Source organism: Hevea brasiliensis, chromosome 18 (genome assembly GCF_030052815.1).
Source record: "Hevea brasiliensis isolate MT/VB/25A 57/8 chromosome 18, ASM3005281v1, whole genome shotgun sequence".
In the NCBI taxonomy this organism is placed as follows: Eukaryota; Viridiplantae; Streptophyta; class Magnoliopsida; order Malpighiales; family Euphorbiaceae; genus Hevea; species Hevea brasiliensis.
In genome coordinates this window covers 6,553,636-6,573,258 of record NC_079510.1, presented here as the reverse complement: position 1 = coordinate 6,573,258, position 19,623 = coordinate 6,553,636, and the positions used below count along the sequence as shown (strand labels likewise).

The window sequence follows — 19,623 nt, the reverse complement described above, 5'->3', positions numbered from 1 at the left end:
TAATAGAACAAGCCTTTTCATTTTTTAGAAATAAATTTTGTTCTTGGAAACAAATTTTTCCAGGGAAATTTTATTTTAGATTTTTTCTTAAAAAAAATCCAAGAAAATTTAATTTTTCTATGAGAACTTAAAAAAAATCATAAATAAATACTTTTTCAAAAATTATTTCATTGAAATTTTTTTTGGAAAAGTTTTTTTTGGAAGAAGTAAGTGTTTCTTCAAAAATAAAAAAAAAAATTGTTTGAAAAAATAGAAAATAATTGGAAAAAGATTTTGTTTGAAAATTTTTTTCCTTCAAGTTATTTTTCTTGGAAATATTTTTTTTGTTAATAGCGGGTATTTTTGCAATTTCACATGCATTTTAGACTTTTGAGCTTTGACTACTTTAACAATTGACCAACAGAAAAAGAGAAAGAAGGAGCCAAAAGGTTAACCGAATCAAATGTTAGCAACCAATTACTTAGATGGTCAATATGAATCCACAAGCGATTATGGCCTAACCTCAGCGTGATTTTAAATAACAATGGCTTTTATTTATAGGTTTTTAGCCTCCCGATATCATGACATTTGGCATTTAAGGTGCAAAAAAAAGTACCTGTAACGGCCTTTATGTAATAGTAATGGCCATTATTTAATGATAACAGTCCATTAATTTACTTTTGTTTCTGTTCAGATGGGGACAACGACTCTTCTTCATGCTTTGTTTCTAATTTGAAGAGTTCTAAACTGTTGTGTCTCATTTTCTCTCTTAATTTTCCATCTAAAATTTTCAAACTTTTTACAACTCTTCCACTTCTTATTTCTTGAGCTAAAGATCATCAACTATTGAACTAAGATCATCGACTAACTATCTAGTTCTACACATCCATATCTTGAAAAGAGAGTTATTTATTTTTGTTTTTAGTGCTTTTTGCTTATTTGTTAAAGAAAATTATGTTTGATGCTAAGTTTTTTGCTAAATTTATAGTTGAAGCATTAGTTTGCCTAATCTATAGGTTATTGTTTTTTCTTTTCTAATTTTGAACTGTTTTGGAATTAATTTTAGCAAAATAAATAAGTAATTAAAAATAACATCAAATAAACTTTTAGGCTCCATTAATGTTTGGTAAATATAATGTTAGTTCTTCACTATCTACATCGTTATTTTAGTTTTAAGTTGATTAATGCTAATGATGTCTAACCATGATGGGTTTAATGTCTTTATTTGATGTGTTTATGTGTGTTATTGAGTTGTGTAGTTTTACCCGCATCTTTAAATACATATTCATTTCATGAACTTTGTAAATTTATCAAAAAACATTTTCATAGTGATAAGCCATTATTATTACATTACAGCCATTACAGGCTTGATTCCATTACTCATACTCGCAGCCACAATTTAAATCCATGAACCTCAAGAGGAAAATAATATTTTTCACTGTTAAGAAATAATAATGACTTAATTGTAAAAGACAAGAACTAGTATAGTGTTACACCAATTCAAAAAAAATTATAAGGCACTATAATAGAATTGAATAGTTACGGTTCTAGAGGAGCAAAGTACACCCTCTTGCAGTAAGACATTAAATCAAACAAATAACAAAAAGAAATACGAAAAAAGCAAAGAAATACACATACAAATGACTAGTTTTTAAGCTATAACTCTAATATGATAATAAAAAAAAAAATTAAATAAAAAATAGTGGAAAATAGGTACTAAAAAAATTGTGCTGAAAAAAGATCAAAGAAATTTACCAGACACATCAACTTCTATAATATCGCTGGAGAATGCACAATTATCACACATCCCTGCAAAGTACAGAAACAAATTTACAGTGTTCAATAATCAGTGCTGCTACATGGCCACATGCAAAACACAAAGATGTCAGCGACAATCATCAAACAATACCATTGCAGTCTCGTAGTGGCTCAGAAAAATGTTGGAAAAAGGCACTTCGGCGACATTTTCTTTTTGACTGCATGTACAGAAAAACTTAATTGATAGTTTTGATGCAAAACATATCACATTTGCAAACTGTAACCATTAAGGCAAATGCAGATTTTGGTATTTAGCTACCCAAAATACATATTTTTATTTTCCAATGGTTACTATGTGGATGGAACATCTTTTTGTCGAATTTAGAAAAATAAAGAGCATTAGATTTACAATTCCTAGAGCGGCAGAAAATATCTTTAAAACTATCAAATGGTTTCACATTAAGACTCAATTTCACACCCATGAATTTCAACTAAACTAAAGCTTATATTTCAAAATTCAAAATTATTATATTTTCCCAACAAGACTGAACTTCAACTAGAGCTTACATTCCAAAATTCACAATTATTATATTTTCCCAACAAGATGAAACAAAAGCCAAATTATAACGCATGGTAACATGTTATTCTAAACAACAACTATAAACAATTTTTCATCAAATTGATATGACATTAAGCATATTCACAATCCTAGACTATATGTAGCATTAAATTACTTTTTCTATTATTATTAGATAGTTAATCATAATCATATTTATCTATCCATAGTTAATATTTTGAATGTTACTACGTTTATATAGAAACATGCATGTGACCAAATTACATTTCCTTCACAATCAATTTATTAACTTAATTTATTGCTCAAAGCAAATCCAACTTCATGCATTGACAGATGTATAATTTGATTATTCAGAGGGACCTGCCCGATAACATTAGCAAACTATAGAATTAATTCTAAAATTAGTGGCTCCATTTTAGAATTATGCAGATACTGATGGAATCATTCAGAAGTTTGGCTTCACGGGCTCGTGCAGCACTCCTGAAGGTGAGTCTATCTGCCATAACATTTCTTAGTGAGTTTGAATGTCAATCATGAGCTCTCTTGGTCAGATGGCACCTATTTGTCTTGACAAAAGTAGCATATGGATCCAACTTAATCAATTAAGCATATTCTCTAGCATGAAAAATAGTTCTTCAGACAATTATCATAGGATCATTACCTCACTTGACTTTCTCCTATCGCCACCTCTCTCTCTGTTATTCCTGTTGTCAACTTTAAAATTATTGCTTGGGATGTTTTCCTAACTTCAATTACTATGGATATAGTCCATAGAGTCCTTACCAAGGATTTCTCTATAGCATTCAACACATGATTTTCTATCTGGTAAAATTATTTGACCTACAGTGATATGATATGGCTTGTAATAGGTACAGTACCTGGCAATATCGTACTATGTCATAAAGATTCTGCAGTCCAGAATTCTCATAGAAGACCATTGAACTCTGGTTAGAAAAGTGTTTTGTTACAAGATGGTATGCAAGAATATTACAGAAAATTGTAATGTCAAAAGAAGAAGAAATTACCTGCCTGGGAACATCAGCAGGTCTAAAAAAGAGTAGACATTCAGAAGGGGCTCCATCCCTTCCAGCTCGACCACTTTCCTGCAGCAAGAGAAGCTGTGGGAAGAACAGTCCCAGGAAATGACTAACATAGCAAGTAAAAGGAACAGGAAAATACCTGGTAGTATGTTTCCATTGATTTACTCAGGCTGTGATGGATGACAAACCTGACTACAGGCAGTTATTTTGACTGTAAGAACATATATGTTTGCATACACAGTTGCAAAGCTAGGCATTATCGTCATGGATTAAAAAAAATCATCATTAATGGTATTGTAACAACCTGAAGAATACACATATTCAAGGAATATTTCAAAGTATAAAGACATCCATCATAATGTAAACCAGTAAATTTTTTTAACACACCATCTGGTTTGTTGATTCCCATACCAAATGCCACCTGTCACACAAGCAAGTTTTTAAAGGAATGTAGACACTAATACTGGAAAGAAATAATAACTTTAGTGATACATACCGTACCAACAATGACCTGCAACTTATTTTTGCTCCACCTGCATCATAAAACCACATAAGAACTCCACAAGTATACAGAAAGTAAAATCTCTGAGTTTTCCAGTGTTAAAAAGGTTGGATAATGTGCATGAGTTATAATGAGAAAGTAGAAAAAGAAACCCGTATCATGTGCCACCCTACATAATACTACTTCCTACTTACTGAGAAAGATAAGGAATGCTTCAGGCAGATTATTCTGATAACACAAGCTAGCCCAAAATTACATGATCAACAAGGAAACATTTAAAGTCAAATAAATAATTGAAGAAAAGTATATAAAGAGATAGAATTATTTTATTTTGCCTAAACTTTGTTTTTGCAACCCTTGTAATTGGAAAAAGAAATTAATATCTGAAGAATTTTGTTATATGCGTGTTGTCTTAGGTTAGGGAAAGTGGAAAAGGGCAAGAAAAGTACTGCACAAGCCATCAACCGCATAAAAAAAGAAAAGAAAGTGAGGAAAGTCGGAAGCTGTTAATGCCCAGCTAGAATTTTTGGTAAATATTGGTGTGATGATAATTACAACTGTCACAGACTTACAGTCGAGCCAACATAAAATACATCAGATGTTACAACCGTTACACCCATTGCGGTGCAATTTCATTATCATTTGTTAATCAAAGACCCAAAATGGCAAATATCAAATCAAGTACCTATTTCTCCAATAGATAATGTATCAGTTGCTATTTAGTTCCCTAACTCTAACACAAAGGCAAACACCATGTGAACAAATATTGCAATCAAGATCAAGGTGGAAATAGAAGTTCTTGGTGAGTCAAAAGGCAATGAACCACCTTCAAAAGAGGTTTGCTGGTAGAATGAGAGAGTGAAAACGGCGATCAAGAGTGAAACGGAATGATGCTACAAAAGGCTAGCTAATGCAAAAACAAACATGCATATGAACAATATAAGATAACTAGAAAGGAAGAAAATACGACAATAAGGAGGCTAAAGCAAAGTCTCTACAATAATCTTTTGAATATCTAAAACCAAAAATAATAATAATAATAATAATAATAATAATAATAACAATAACAACAATAATAATAATGAAAGGGGAAGAAAAAACTCCAACTACTAACACAAATTTCCAACCACCCATACAGTACAGATTTTGGTATAACAACAGGAAGTGAAAAGAAAGGGAGATAAAACAGCCACAAGGAAAATAAAATAAAATCAAAGTTGTTACAAATCCTTAAACTAATTATGGAGTAATAAACTAAAATACTGAAAACAGCCAGCCAAATGCTATTTTGACATGAAAGAGTTAAAATCCAAACACAAAAACCCATAAGCATCCATGTTCAATTGTTTCAAGCACAGTTTCAAGTAATTGGGCATTCTATCCGATATCAGTCCAATCATAATAAAAAATGATCAACTGACATAAGATGCATCGAGTTAGTGCACAGATTTTTGGAATGTTGGTATCGCAATATGTAACAATAGGTTTCATCTATGTCACACAAATATACTGCTTTAAGTAACATAATAAAAATCACAAGGAGAGGGAGAGAGAGAGAGAGAGAGAGAGAGAGGACTGAGGAATACCTAGCCCAAGGCTAATTTCCATTTTTTCCTTTTTTTTTTAAAACCTTTGACTGATGGGCTTTCTGTTCTGTCTGAATCCCCTCCATGTTAATGGGCTTTCTTTTATATTTTTATTTGATGTACGATATTACTATTGCTAATTTATATAATAAAGGCCATATGTTTAACATAAAAATTATTCTAATGTTTATCTTTATTTCTTTTATATTATTATTTGGAAAAATACTTCTGGCATTTCATATCAAATAATAATTTTTATACCAAAGAAACAGTATATTTGGATAGAGTGTATGGAGGTTTTTTAAAGTAAGGTCAAGTAACAAAAGATAAAAGCATACAAACCTCTCCAACCCACCAATTTGGTGGATTAAAAAAGTGAGAGTTTTGAAGGTTTTAAAACCTTCAAAAATCTTATCTTATAAAACCAAGCTCCCAAACAGACCTATTGCTTTAAAAACCCATGCCTTACCTTTGAAAAACTCCCACTCAAACATATTGTAAATTAACTTAACTTTGCCTAGATATGAGTATAGACACACTTTAGCTCATACATAAACACACTTTAGCTCATACATAGCCAATCTCATTATATTAATCCCAACAGTATAACATTGGGAAGTCCCTGTTCGTAAGTACTCATCAAAGCTTTAAGTGTAGTGAAATATAGACAAGGGTGTAGGATTTTCCCCACAATCAACGCACCATTTTAGCCTTCGCCAGTGGTGATAAATATGCACACCATATGATTACTTTAAGGAGAAGAGGTTTCCTTGGATTATATTGTGGATCAGGAATGTTGAAATTTGAAACAATAAAAGCCAATTTACTTCCTCAATGTGAACTATATCAAGTGAAAGGAGAGAAAATAGCACCATTTAGCAAAAAATTATAAGCAGCCGAGAATTTAGAAACCAAGAATAATGATTTTACCTCATATGAACCTTCTCACGAGAATTGACATCCATATCTGCATGGTAATAATCTGCTGAAATTCCTCTCTCACGCAACTCTGCCGCAACCTACAACCCTCAACAGTATACAAGAATAAATATTTATTCAAACTCAGGGAAAGATGATCCACTACCTTACATCCAGAAAATGTATTGGTACCATTATACAGTCTATTTAATTTACTATCAATGTTTCACTTACATACACGCACAATACAACTCAACTCAACTAAGCCTTTATCCCAACAATACAACTCAACGCACAATACACACATACACGCACATTTCTCTCCTTTCACTTACATACACGCACAATAATGCAGAAAAATGATCTGTACTCGTGTTCTCATAATTCTAGAGCTCTACAAAACATGAGCAATGTCAAAGAATATCTAAAGCGATAATATGCAAACAAATAACCAATTGGTCATCATTGTCTTGTTGCAAAATAAGACCAAAACCTAAATATATTGGGATAATAACCTTGGGAGTCCTAAACCACTTGAGATTTTCTATGTAAGTGCATAAAGCTTAATTTTGTGAAATAAGGTATTTCACTGCAGAATACTCTTTCGATCAAAACATCTTACAATTTCAAGCCTCCAAAAACACCTAGCATTTTAAACTGATAAAAAGTGTCCAAGTTACCACATTAACATGGTAGGAAGGCTTTGAACAAGTGATCATTGATCACATGCAAGGAACATGATCGCTAGGTTTAATTGTCTTCTGAATTGGAGGGAACCCTCCTGCAAAGTTATTACCAGCAAAATAAGTAGAAGGAAATGGGGAGAAATTATAGAGAACACCCAAATTAGCCAAATTCATTTTGGATGACAAACTAGCACACAAGCCTAATGGAAGAAGGATTATGCTTCTGTCATAATCAACTTAATCTTTTGGGAACAAAACAAACATCCAGAACCAAAAGGACAAACTACAAAAGGAGGATGTCCTGTTTTGATGAAGGCAAGGTATCAGGTGCACTTCTACAACGTTGAAACATAAATCCTAAGAAATTTAGCCAAAAAGTACAGAATTTGCCCAGACGTGTTCTTTTTCAAAATATTTGGTTTTAGAGAGAGACCAGGGGGTGGGGGATGGCCAGTTGGGGATCTGTGGTGTAATTTACAATGAGTAGGGATATATGTTTAACTTTTTTAGTCAATGTCAGCCAACTATTCTTTTTTAGGTTCATTTGGCTTCAACTAGGACTTGAACTTGAGACCTCACAGCCAACCATTCTTCATGCTATTAAAAATTTAAATGCCTGAAGAACCAAAGAGAACCCCACGACCATCAGTCCATCACCAAGGGAGGAAAGAAAAACTTAAGAGATTTATGTTAGTGATAAAAGGCCAAATTTTGTCCCCTAGGGGACATCCTAGCAGTAAAGACTTTGGATATCTCTATCAAGAGGTCTTACTAAATGGGGTGAGATCTTTATGGAAACCTACCCCACCCTCCAATGAAAGCAAAAAATAATTAAAAAAAAATTAATTTTTATACTACTTAATCCTTAACCACAACAATCCCTTATCCACCAAAAATGTTAGGGCAATAAATGGAATCATTGTTGTGCTTAAAATGCATGATGGTAGAACATTCCTCAATAAAAGATTGTCCTTGTCAATTCTACACGTCCTGTTTCAATTTTACACAATTAGATAGTTTTAAGAAATTTAAATAGACTATATAGAATATATAACTATATCCTTTGTGCAATAGCTAATAGACTTAATAAGTAAACATTTTTAAGCCTATTTCTTGATGTGTCATAAATTTTTCTTGGAAAAAAAAAATCAACCATTTTATTCAAAATTGTCTCTCTACCCTAGGCATCCACTGTGCTTTTGTGCCTTGCACCTAGGCTCCAAGGGTCTTCAATGCCTATGTGCAACTAGCAATTTTAACAGTGCTAAAGAAAAAGAAATACACTGTACTTTTACTGGTGGTTTATCTGTTCCCCTTGTCATCTCAACAAGGCTTTTTAATTCCTAAGCTTCCTCTAAGAGTAACTAAGTGCTGATTCACCAATCAATACTCTCACAATCTCCTCCAATAGAAAGAAATTTCTTTTGAATCTTTCCAACCACGTTGACAATGAAATGGAATAAAATGGACATGAAATGCATACGCAAATTCAATTAAGTGCATAATCTTGATAGATTAGAAGTGCCACAACTTAGGTAAATTAGCATTACAAATTAGGTACATTAGCACTATTTATTACTTTAACTTCACCATCAACAAAATCAATCCACAGAAAAAAAAAAAGGAGGCAAAAAAAATGACCCAAGGGAAGCACTAATGGAAAACAAGGACTCGTTCACATTCCCCACTGGAGAAGCAAAAGAATATCCTGGACTCATTATTTGGATAAGATTCTTGAATGAATTCATGGAATAGTATGGAAACGAAAAAAATAGGCAATTTCAATTAAGTGGATAATCCTGACATATTAGTAGTGCCACAATTAGGTAAATTAGCACTATTGATTATTCTAATTCCACAAACAACAAAATCAGTCTACGACAATATAAAGACAACGAAAATGACACAGAATGCACTAAAAAACACAGACCTGTTCACATTCCTTTCTGGAGAAGCAATATACTATCCCAGATTCATTATTTGGATAACATTCTTGAATAAATTCAGCAATTTCATCAATAACAACCTTAGCAATTGATGACTTCTCTCGAACCTGCAAAGCAGAGGAACTTAATTTTGGGCTCAAAATTACTAAGGCAGAACAACAAATTTTACCAACTCAACTCAACTCAACTAAGCCTTTATCCCAAAAATTTTATTAACTATACCATATAAAAGAGATTTGGCCTGTTGACTGTGCTAACAAATTTAACACATTTTGGTATATGTAGCATCTCCATCAGATCATATTGGACTTTTCGAGTAGCAGTTGCCTACAAAAAAGGCAACTGAAGTCATTCTAATTACCTTAAAATTGCAAAAATATGAATTCCACATATTCTCTTCATCTTCCATTATGGAAAAAGACAATCAAAACATACGGTCAAAGCCAACATAGGAACATTGGGAAACTGAATCTTGAGGATACCAAGGTTCTTGTAGTCAGGGCGAAAGTCGTGACCCCATTGACTACAGCAATGAGCCTCCTGCAAATCATTTCAAAAAATTAACACTAAAACGTTGCGAAATTTTAATATACGACTTTGATCATCTAAAACAAAATGTCAAGCAGTGATTTCATTTCCATCAGTATAGTACAATATGTAGTACAGTAATATCTGAAAATAAACATAAATATGTAATATACTGCAGGAAAAATAGGTTCATCTGCAGACTATCTGCTTGAGTTTTTTTATTTTAAATATTTTGGACTGGAATAAATTTTGAATGGTACCCATTTCTTTCTCCTAACTGCACAAAAATAATGAAAATTTTCCAAGTCGTCAATTTTACAGTTCATGAATTTCCTACGACTTTGTGAAATTTGTGTCTTTACCATAAACCAAACTAACTCTCACAGCTAACCACTTAGCCAGATTCTATGGATAAATAAAAGCACTAGACCTTGATCTCCTCTATTCTGGCATAGATCCTCTTACTTCAGCAGCAGCCATAAATCTTGGAAACAAGAGAGAAGCCCTTATTCCTCTTGAGAAGTGACAGCCTAAAAGTGTAAATTACAGAAAACTCTCCCAAGGTTGGCCCTAACATAGACTTTGGTTTCTTGGCTCTACAATTTGATCCATGACGTATAGGGTTAACTATACTGTTGGTGTCTAAATTTTTTAAATGCTGCTATTTCAGAGTCAACTTTTCTTTTCTTTTAATATTTTTGGCAATCAAGTATTGGAATAGAAAATTTTATTTCAGGAGGTGCACTTAACTGGCTTTGCTTGCAGAAGTATTAAAATGGACAATTTTACCCCATTAAACAATACGCACTGCTATGTTCAATTCATCTCCCTCACTTCTTCCTTTTCTCTCTCTATTACCTTATCTTTTCCCCAGCATAAATTAAATTTATCATCTTTCCATCTCTAGCAATCCCAAAAATCATAATTATTGTTTCAAAATTGAAACCCCAATCTCCACAAATCAATCACAACACTTCCCACTTATTTCTTTTACATTTAACACCAAAAAAAATCCAGCATTTCTTATTTGTTTGATTACCAAGAAACAGCCAAAATAAAAAGGCTTGTTACATCGCTGAGGGAAAAAAAAAAAAAGCATGTTTGGTTGCTCAATAATAATAATAATACATGATGATTCTTAAGTAGATTGACTTCCCAAATGTGAATTTGATATTAGTAGAGGTGGAAGAGGAGAAATTGAGTTTTTGTGAAGGTAAAGGTGCGAGAAGGTAATGAATAGAGAAAGGGAGGAAGTAAGATTGTAGTGGAGGGATGCAAGTGGTAATATTTATTAGGTTAAAATGGTCCATTTTAGTATTCTAGCAAATAAACCAAATAATTGAAATAAATCTGTTCATTCAAACAGCCGATTACAATAACTGACATAGTGAAATGGTAAAATTGAAAAGTTCATACAACAATGGTGTAACTATCCCTGATATATGAGACACTAATTTTTCATTACACTTATTTCTAATTTGATCACACTTTAGTCCCTAAAATTTTGAAATTTGACTGCTCATTAGACTTGGAATTGCTATATTATGAAATATTTCAATCCATCAAAATCTTACACTTTCACTAATTGTAGTATAAAAACTAAAATAACTAATTTTGAAACAAAAGGGATGGAAGTGTACATTAGGGCAATAGTTAGGGGATTTTTAAATAATTTAGATTTAAAATTCTTGGCCCAGCAAACTAAATGGATCACTCTTCAAAATTTTTAGATGCACTTTTCTATTAAACTTAATCCCATGACACAGATCATGACTGATAGGGATATGGATGAAGAAGAATCTACTGGAAGGTGACAGCTGGAATGTGGGTTTTTGGAGAGAAATGCGGGAACACTGTGAAGGCAGCAACTCGAGAGTCTATATAATTGAGAGAATGAGTGAGGGATGGGTAGAAGTAAGCAAGCTGGAAAATACAAATTGCCCGATTCCTACCCATCCCTCACTCATCCCTCAATTATATAGACTCTCAAGCTGCTGCCTTCACATTGTTCCCACATTTCTCTCCAACAACCCACATTCCAGCTGTCACCTTGCAGAAGATTCTTCATCCATATCCCTATCAATGACAAGCAAGATAAGGCACAAAACCAAGTTAATATATTATACTAATATATAAAGGAACAAAACAAGATAGGTGATAGGTTTATGTAGAGTTCACTTTGATTACTAAAAGATAAACATAATAAAGCAAGTTGCATTTTCAGACTAACAAAATCAAAGGTTGAACAAATAAATGTGATACTAGCAAAAGGAGGAGCAAGAGAAAAGAAGGAAGAAAAATTTTTAAAATAAAAAATAAAGAAAAAAGAATGAAAGTTCACACCACCCCATGCACAAAGAGAAGGAGAGAGAGATAAGATAGGCAAACACGAAAAGTTCAAATAACCACAGATAGAAAACATGAAAAACGATTTTACCTGTTAATAATAGAAAACAGTTTTCTAATTCAAAAAATTTTAAAAAAAAATTTCATATATTTTATAATTAAAAAAAATATTTAGCGTGTAAAATATTTTTAATGTATATTATTAATTTATTTTATAATAAGGAAAACAGTAGAAAACAACTTAAAGTTGTTTTCTAAATTTTAATTAAATTTCGCAAAACTAGAAAACTAGTTTTTTAGTTCTCCATTTGGAAAATTGACACATGTGAACACAAAACTTGATTTTCCAGCTTTCTAAAACATTTCCACAAAACTGCCCCAGTTTTCCATAAGTGAACAAGCCCTAAGAGTCTAGACCTCTCTCCCTCTTTGCCCCTCCTCTCCACCCATTCTCCTTTCATATCTCTACGACTCTACCTTGCTTGACACCTCTGTCCTCTAGGTCTTGTGGCTCACAAGTCATCAAACCAGGCCACTATAAAAGTCTTCCTCAATATATTACTGTTTCTTGCAATCTCCTGGCTTCCTCGAACTCATGATCTGTTGGCTTCCTCTCTCGAACTCTATTGTCATTGTTGCGCTATGCTTGAATCTCATGTTGTTGCGCTATGCTTGAATCTCATGTTGTTGCTACTTTTATCTCAAATAAGTTGGTGGCTGATTGGCACCCAACTTGAAAGATGCTGGGCTTTGTAGCTATGATTAATCCTCGTTAATCTCCTTTTTCTTTTTCTTTGCTTACTTATGTTCCTTTATATGATTATTATTTGATTTGAATCAATGTTTTGATGGGTTCCTACTTTCTCTCCACTCCCCAAAAATTTCAAAGGAAGAAATTCGTTTAAATAGGACTTTTTTTTATTTTATTAGCAGTTTTCTTTTGGCTAGTTAATTTGTTTGGCATTAATATTGGAGTTGTTATTGAGAAAAGCACCGCATTAAATAATAAATATATTAGTTAAAGGGTATTAAAAATTGATTTAAAATTAAATTTGACTTGATCATAAAAACTCCAAAACAATTAAAAAGCTTTTCAAACTGTTTTTTTCGATAAAATCTAAAATGGTGCTTTTCCCAAACACTTTTTTGACCTCCAAATTTCAACCCCAAATGGGGCCAAAGATGAGTTTGTAGATCATCTAACTTTAGTTTTGATCTTGATATAAATTACGTAACTTCTCTTGATTTTGATCCCAAAAATTTGGGAAAACAAATATGTTGAATCAGGGTGGAAGTTGATTTTATTTGAATTAAGCCATATTGGATTCATATGTACAAGATTTCCTTTTCCTAAACCCTAATGCATAAGGATACATTTTTATCGATTGATGATGAATGTGGGAAAATGCTTCAGATCTCTGCCTCTCATTCTTAGCCTCAAATGGGGAAAAAAAAGGAAAAAAAAAAATTTATGAACTGAACCAACCAGTACACATCCCTACACATAAAAAAAGGTTACCAACTTGCCTATGTCATTTCCACATGTAACATGAACTTTAAAGCTAAAAACCCAATGAATTTCGTTTATGAAACATTCCAATTTTAGCACATGATACCATTTTTTCTTGGATGCATGAAAAAGAAATTTCATTAAATCCATGAGATAAGATTATGTAAGAGAAGCGTATTTCTAAAATTAGGTACAAACCAAAGCCTTGAAATAAGCCCAAGAACTAGTGTTCTTTTTTCCTAGGCTAAGGTCTAAACAAAATGGCAGTTTAAAAAAAAAAAAAAAAAAAAAAGACCTTTGAGAGAGCAAAGACCTACACAACAGTGCGATAGGCCAATCATGCGAAAATAAATCAAAATCAAACACATAATTGTAGGCCAACAATCCGGCCTAAACCTGAGAGGGTATCAACAAGCTTGCCAATAGTCAATAAGATCTTAGGTTCTCTCAACAATGGGTTTGGAAACAAACATACTATTTTTACCCATCTCTTTCCTTGTCTTTATAGACCCTCTGCTTTGCATAATGCTTCTGTTTCACATTTTCTGACCCATGACAACATCATCTTGTCCCAAAATTTTCATTTCTATAAAAATATTACTGAGACTACTTGCTTTTTAGAATTTTCACTTGGTTACTGAGATAGATAAGAGGATTTGAATTTTTGGATTCTTCAAGTAATCTTTCTTACAAATCCTTCTAACCCCACCATTCTCTTCATTTAGCCAATAGACTTTGTAAAGTTAAAGTAACACCCAAAGTAAGAGTTTTTCATTGTATGAATAATTCAGAGGCGAAGGCTAATGATTTATTGCAAAAAGAAGGCCAAGTAAGGAAATGATCTCCTAATTGGTGTGTTATCTTTTGTATTATCTTTTGCAATATGGTCTCCAAATTAGGAATCACCTTTTTAGTATTATTTAGAAGGAAAGAAGAGAGAGGGGGGAAATGACAATTCCCTATCAGCAAAATTAATATTAGAACAAAAGAATGTAACATATCTTGAAATGTAGCTGAATAGAATAATGGTAACTAGTGTTAACTTTAGCTTGAAATAAGTAAAGAAAAAATGATATAAACAATATACTTACATCAATTGCAATTAGAGAGAGATGACCTCCATGATGGCACTTTTCAAGTTTTGACATAAATCTTTTGCTCTTTGATATCTTTTCAGGTGTGACATATAATATTTTAACTCCTTCACCCTTTTCAAGGGCCTTGTATATAAACTTTTCTTCCTCCTTACCAGTGGTTGACGTAAGCATTGATGCTGGAATATCTAAAGACTTTAAACCCATAACCTGAATCATGGATTGTTGTTAGAAAATATTATTTAAGCTGAAAAAAGAGACATGGCCAAAGCCCATCAATTAAATGTTAAATAAAGAAAAGCACCTGATCTTGAATTAAAGAAATCAATGGACTAATAACAAGAGCAATCCCATCATGAAGAATAGCTGGAAGCTGGTAACATAGGCTCTTGCCCCCACCTGCAGCCATAATTACAAGAACATCTCTTCCACCCATGACAGCATTGATGATCTGGTAACAGTTAACTATAGATTAATAAATCCATAAATATAGAAGAACAATTAAAATCAAATACACAAACTAATGAGAGACATTGCCAAATATGCACCATTTGATAAAAAGAAAATATTTCTCCTAACAACATTTTCCAAATTTAAATATTTAGGATACGTGGAAAACAATTTCCCTAATCAAAGTTAACAAAAAAAAAAAAGAAAAAGCCTTCAGCAATGTTCAAGGAAAATGGCTTTACATTTTGAAAAGTGAATGCCATTTTCTGCACCTCTATAAACTCATAAAAATTGAAGAAAACCAAAACAGAAACACATAGGCACACATTCACTGGAAAAACAACCAGCTTCGGCTATCACCAATCTCCATTCACAACTACTATTCACCACCAAAAACCATAATTTAAAATTGTGTAATTTTCTCTTACATTTAGGTGTGATAAAACAATGTGTATAACTACTTTTTAGATTTTAAAACAAACAGTTTCACAATTACTTTTCAGTTTTACATCCAAACAGTAGAAAGTGATCCAACTTCTGAAAAAAGAAATCTACAAAATATGCTTCCTACCAAAATTTTGTTTTCCTTGACTAAATATCAAAATCATCTTTGCTCATAATCTAAATTTAAAGAAAGTTCAGTTGGCACCGTTTGAAGTCAAATTGGTTTAGTATGGATCTTGATATTTGTGCTTTTTTTTTAGCTTATACAGCTGTTAATTTCATTAATTTTAACTTTGGTTTCCAAATTTTCATATTCAAGGGCATTTTCATAATTACTTGACAAAAATTTTTGTTGCAATAGCACTCTATGTGTCTTGTTTTAGGTTTACTGATGTCATTGAGCTTTATATCAGGTCAAGTCACAATCTACACATGATATAGTAAGTTTGAGCTCCTAGCAAATGTTTGACAAGTGGATAATCTAACTTTCTTGAAAAATATTTACTTTTTTTTTTGGAAATTTGGAATTTTACCATGTTTTCATCTTTTATACTTGTCTAGAAGTAAGTGTTATTAAAGGCGCCAAAAGGCGTCGGGCGAGGTGAGGTGAGGTAGTGCCTCACCTGGGATGAGAGAGGCGAGCGCCTCTCTCGCCACAGCGAGGAGGCGATATTACCTCTTTTATTTATTTGTTTATTTTATTTCTGTGTTTTAAAAGGAAAAATACCCTACCTTTTCTCATTTTCACACTGCAGCAGCCAAAGAAACAGTAGTTTTCTGTGAAAATTAAAAAAAAAAAAAAGAGAGAGAGAGAGAGAGAGAGAGAGAGAGAGAGAGAGAGAAAGGAAGGAGTAGATAGGAAAATCCAAGGAAGAAGAAAAAACAAATGAAATACAGCAGGTTAGTGGCTGTAAATTGATGGCAATAAATTGGAGTGAGAGTAATTGGTGGAGTAATTAGGTGACTTTACTATATTGGTGGCTGGTGACAATAAATTTGAGTAATTGATAGAGTAATTAATTGACTTTACTATGTTAGTGGAGTCATTAGTGGCAGTAATTATAATAAATACAATTCCATAAAATAATTATAATAAAGACAAAGTAATTTATAAGCATATTTGAAAATTATATTATTCTAGTAGTTAATAATAATAATAATAATAATAATAATAATAATAATAATAAAATGATTTTAAATTTGAATATGTATATTATGCTAATATATGTGTGTGTGTGTGTGTGTGTGTGTGTGTGTGTGTGTGTGCATGCTAAAAAATATATGTAATTTAGGCTATGTCACGGCAGAACGCCTCACTTCAAAAAGTCATCGTCTCGCCTCTCGCCCCTCAAAGAAGGCAAGGCGAGACCCTATCGCCTTAATAAAGTAGACAGAGTAAAGTACGGTTTTTCATGATTTTGAAATTTTATGATTTCTTCTTGTTTTGGGGAAGAGAAGGGTTTTGAAGGTTTTTGGAGGCTGTAAACTGTAAAGAGAAAACCTCCTCAACCCACCTATTTGGCAAGTTGGATAATGAAGATTTTTGAAGGTTTTCAAAACCTCAAAAATCCATACCTTATAAAACCATGGATTCTCGGAAAAACAAATCCATGATTTTAAAGCCTTTCAAAACCTTCCATTACCGTATAAAAACAAACAGAGTGTTAGATGTTTTTGTAATTAATTGTGAATTTATTAATAAATGTAATGACTATAGGTAGATGAAAATGTTGATTAATAATCAATTGATGAATATGGAGTACATTTACTCTTTATTGCATTGATCCGACGCTATAAAGCAATTTTAATTTAAATAGTAGTGCTCATATAAGTTCAACATAGATACGTTGCAAATTTATGCCTGTTATTTTAGCATTCTTTTTAATTTAAATCAGTGATTACTAACTATATATCAAATTCAACTAAAAAATCCCGATATCTCCACTAAGGTTCCGACTAAAAGTTTCTTCTCTTGGTTTTTGCTGAAGTTCTAGAAGACACACATCTAGAGTATCTCACCTAACTTAGTTCTGATCCTATTCATCTTCTCATTCAGGTGCTCAATTCCAATTTTATCTTCATGATCTAGATGAAGAGAATCAAACTTAGAACTTAATTTAGCTTTTTTATCAAAATCATAGACAAAGATTAAAAAAGCACGTTCTTAGAATCTTGAAGTTCTGATATCAAACTGACATAGGAAAGTTTGGGTGGGTTTTTATGCTAAAAGCTTAAAATAATAGCACCGCAAGTTTATGGTTTCATTTGGACTGAAGAGTGAATTTGAGTAGCAAATATAAGCAATCATTTTGCAGGATTTCAGATTTCATAGTGGTGAAAAGTAAGGCAAAAGAAAAAAAAAAAAAAAAAAAAAAAAGATTCTAATCTTTACTCTTATAGGACTTTGGGCATCACTACCAAGATTCCCATCAACATTACATCTATGGTTGAATTGAATCACACAATCCAAAAAGCACAATTGCTGGAATTTTATTCAATGAAAAGAAAAAATCAACAAAGCATTACAAGAACAAGTATTAAAATACACTCAAATAGCTCTAACCCTTAAACTCCTTAACCATCAGAGATTTGATAAAAACAAACCACACTCTGTTTTTCCTCTTTTGACTTCTATAAAGTATCACTTCTAAAACTAACCCTAATCCTATAAAATTAGGACTTCCCTCAAAACTAACAATCAAAATAACCCCTTAAGATATCCAGACAGCCCAATTCAGCAAAGCTAGAAAATAAAACAATACTAAAATTCTACAAATAAAGGAGCAGCAACACTCTATAATGACTAGAAGGTACAAATTCTAAGCTTCTTAAGCATTTAAACTTAACATTTCTTAAACTCGTAGTCGTAGAAAGATAGAATTGGTAAAAGGGTACTCACTTCACGCTGATTTGCACGATATTTTGAAATGCCAAATACATGAAACTTATAATGATCAGCTTTAGAGTCCCAATCAAACGTCCCCGACCAGTTCTCTAATGCAGTTTGGGGAGCATCTTCAGCAGCATTGGGGTTTCCATATGCTCTACAAGCTTCCAATAGGGCCTTCAGTTCGGATTGTCTCTCGTACAACTTCTCTTGACGATCCAGCAATACCTGTATCTGGCCTGATCATTTTGAAATTTAGAAGAAAACAAAAATTTTAAGCGAAAAGCAAAACAACCATTGTAGAACATTTGTGTTAATTTCTGAAAATTGAGAGAAAATAGACCTTGGACATCTTGAATCTGGGCCTCCACGTTGCCAAGCTCTGCTAATATCTCTTCAGTTTCCATGGTTTTTCTTCAAGGATTGTGGTTTTGGGCGGGTCGAGCAATTCGGTGATATTTTGAACAGCGTTTTACTCCGCAAGGATTCGCACCCGCTGGGGAAGTAGGGTTACTGCCTATAGCCCTGTTTGGTTCAAATGAATGAACCACTAAACAAGTTACGTAGATCATGGTTACCTCACGTGAAATTGTGAATTAATGGTGAAGAGATATTACTCTCAATCAAACAAATCAATTTTTTATATTTCTTGGAATTTAAAGTCTGTCTCACTTACCCAACCAAACAAGGCTTCACAACATTTGGTAATATTTGGCTCCACAGGTCTCCATATCACTTCACCCATTTAAACAATTTTTTGTACTTACTAGAATTTAAAGTCTCTATCTCACTTACTCAACCAAACAAGACCTAACAACATTTAGTAATATTGGTTCCACAGGTTTCATGGATAAGCATAATTTCCGTTCGAAACAACTTTGGTTTATGTCGCATGGGTTTTGCGGTCCAGACGATTCTCATCGAAGCGGAGGAGTCACCACTTTAATTTTAAGTGAAATTAAAAAAAAATTATTTGTAAAAATAAGAATTTATGACACCACTTCTAAAACAAAGATTTTAGGCTCGGGGTCCATGTATGTGTGAGAAAGATGTTAGGCACCCCACCTTGTCCCTCAATGAGGGCAAGCAGATTTAACGATATGCTCTTTATAATTTAAAATCGATAATTTTGAGGTTAAAATTATGATGTTGGCCCCTATTATTGATAAAAGGGGCTTTCGATATTTCACTATTTTTTGGTTACTCAAGAACACGAGTATATGAGATGACCCTACAGTGATTTTGATGTTGTATTTGTTTAATTTATTATGATTTGTTAAGTTCCACCCTCTTCGAAGTAGGACTCTAATTCCGAAGGGGTGTTATCCGGACCCTACAGATTCATAACGAACGAGGAGGACTCTCAGCTCAC

At 32.6% G+C, this 19,623-nt stretch overlaps 1 protein-coding gene across 3 annotated transcripts in view; it reads right to left on the bottom strand.

Annotated features, from left to right (window-relative positions):
* Positions 1–18,841, bottom strand: part of LOC110637246 (ATP-dependent DNA helicase Q-like 2) — a 37,603-nt gene extending 18,762 nt beyond the window's left edge. Inside the window, exons 1-15 of one of the 3 annotated variants that reach the window (XM_058140330.1) lie at positions 18,595–18,841; positions 18,264–18,490; positions 14,775–14,921; positions 14,468–14,680; positions 9,428–9,532; positions 9,215–9,319; positions 8,977–9,099; positions 6,373–6,461; positions 3,851–3,887; positions 3,742–3,775; positions 3,494–3,546; positions 3,340–3,417; positions 3,193–3,258; positions 1,889–1,955; positions 1,735–1,788 (exon numbers count right to left, since the gene is read on the bottom strand). In XM_058140330.1, the coding sequence (XP_057996313.1) occupies positions 1,735–1,788; positions 1,889–1,955; positions 3,193–3,258; positions 3,340–3,417; positions 3,494–3,546; positions 3,742–3,775; positions 3,851–3,887; positions 6,373–6,461; positions 8,977–9,099; positions 9,215–9,319; positions 9,428–9,532; positions 14,468–14,680; positions 14,775–14,921; positions 18,264–18,490; positions 18,595–18,658 (1,462 nt within the window). In that variant the 5' untranslated portion in view covers positions 18,659–18,841. The remainder of the gene's footprint in view (positions 1–1,734; positions 1,789–1,888; positions 1,956–3,192; positions 3,259–3,339; positions 3,418–3,493; positions 3,547–3,741; positions 3,776–3,850; positions 3,888–6,372; positions 6,462–8,976; positions 9,100–9,214; positions 9,320–9,427; positions 9,533–14,467; positions 14,681–14,774; positions 14,922–18,263; positions 18,491–18,594) is intronic. The other 2 variants (XM_021787259.2, XM_021787264.2) reach the window with 2 other exon arrangements.
* Between the last annotated feature and the right edge of the window lie 782 nt (positions 18,842–19,623).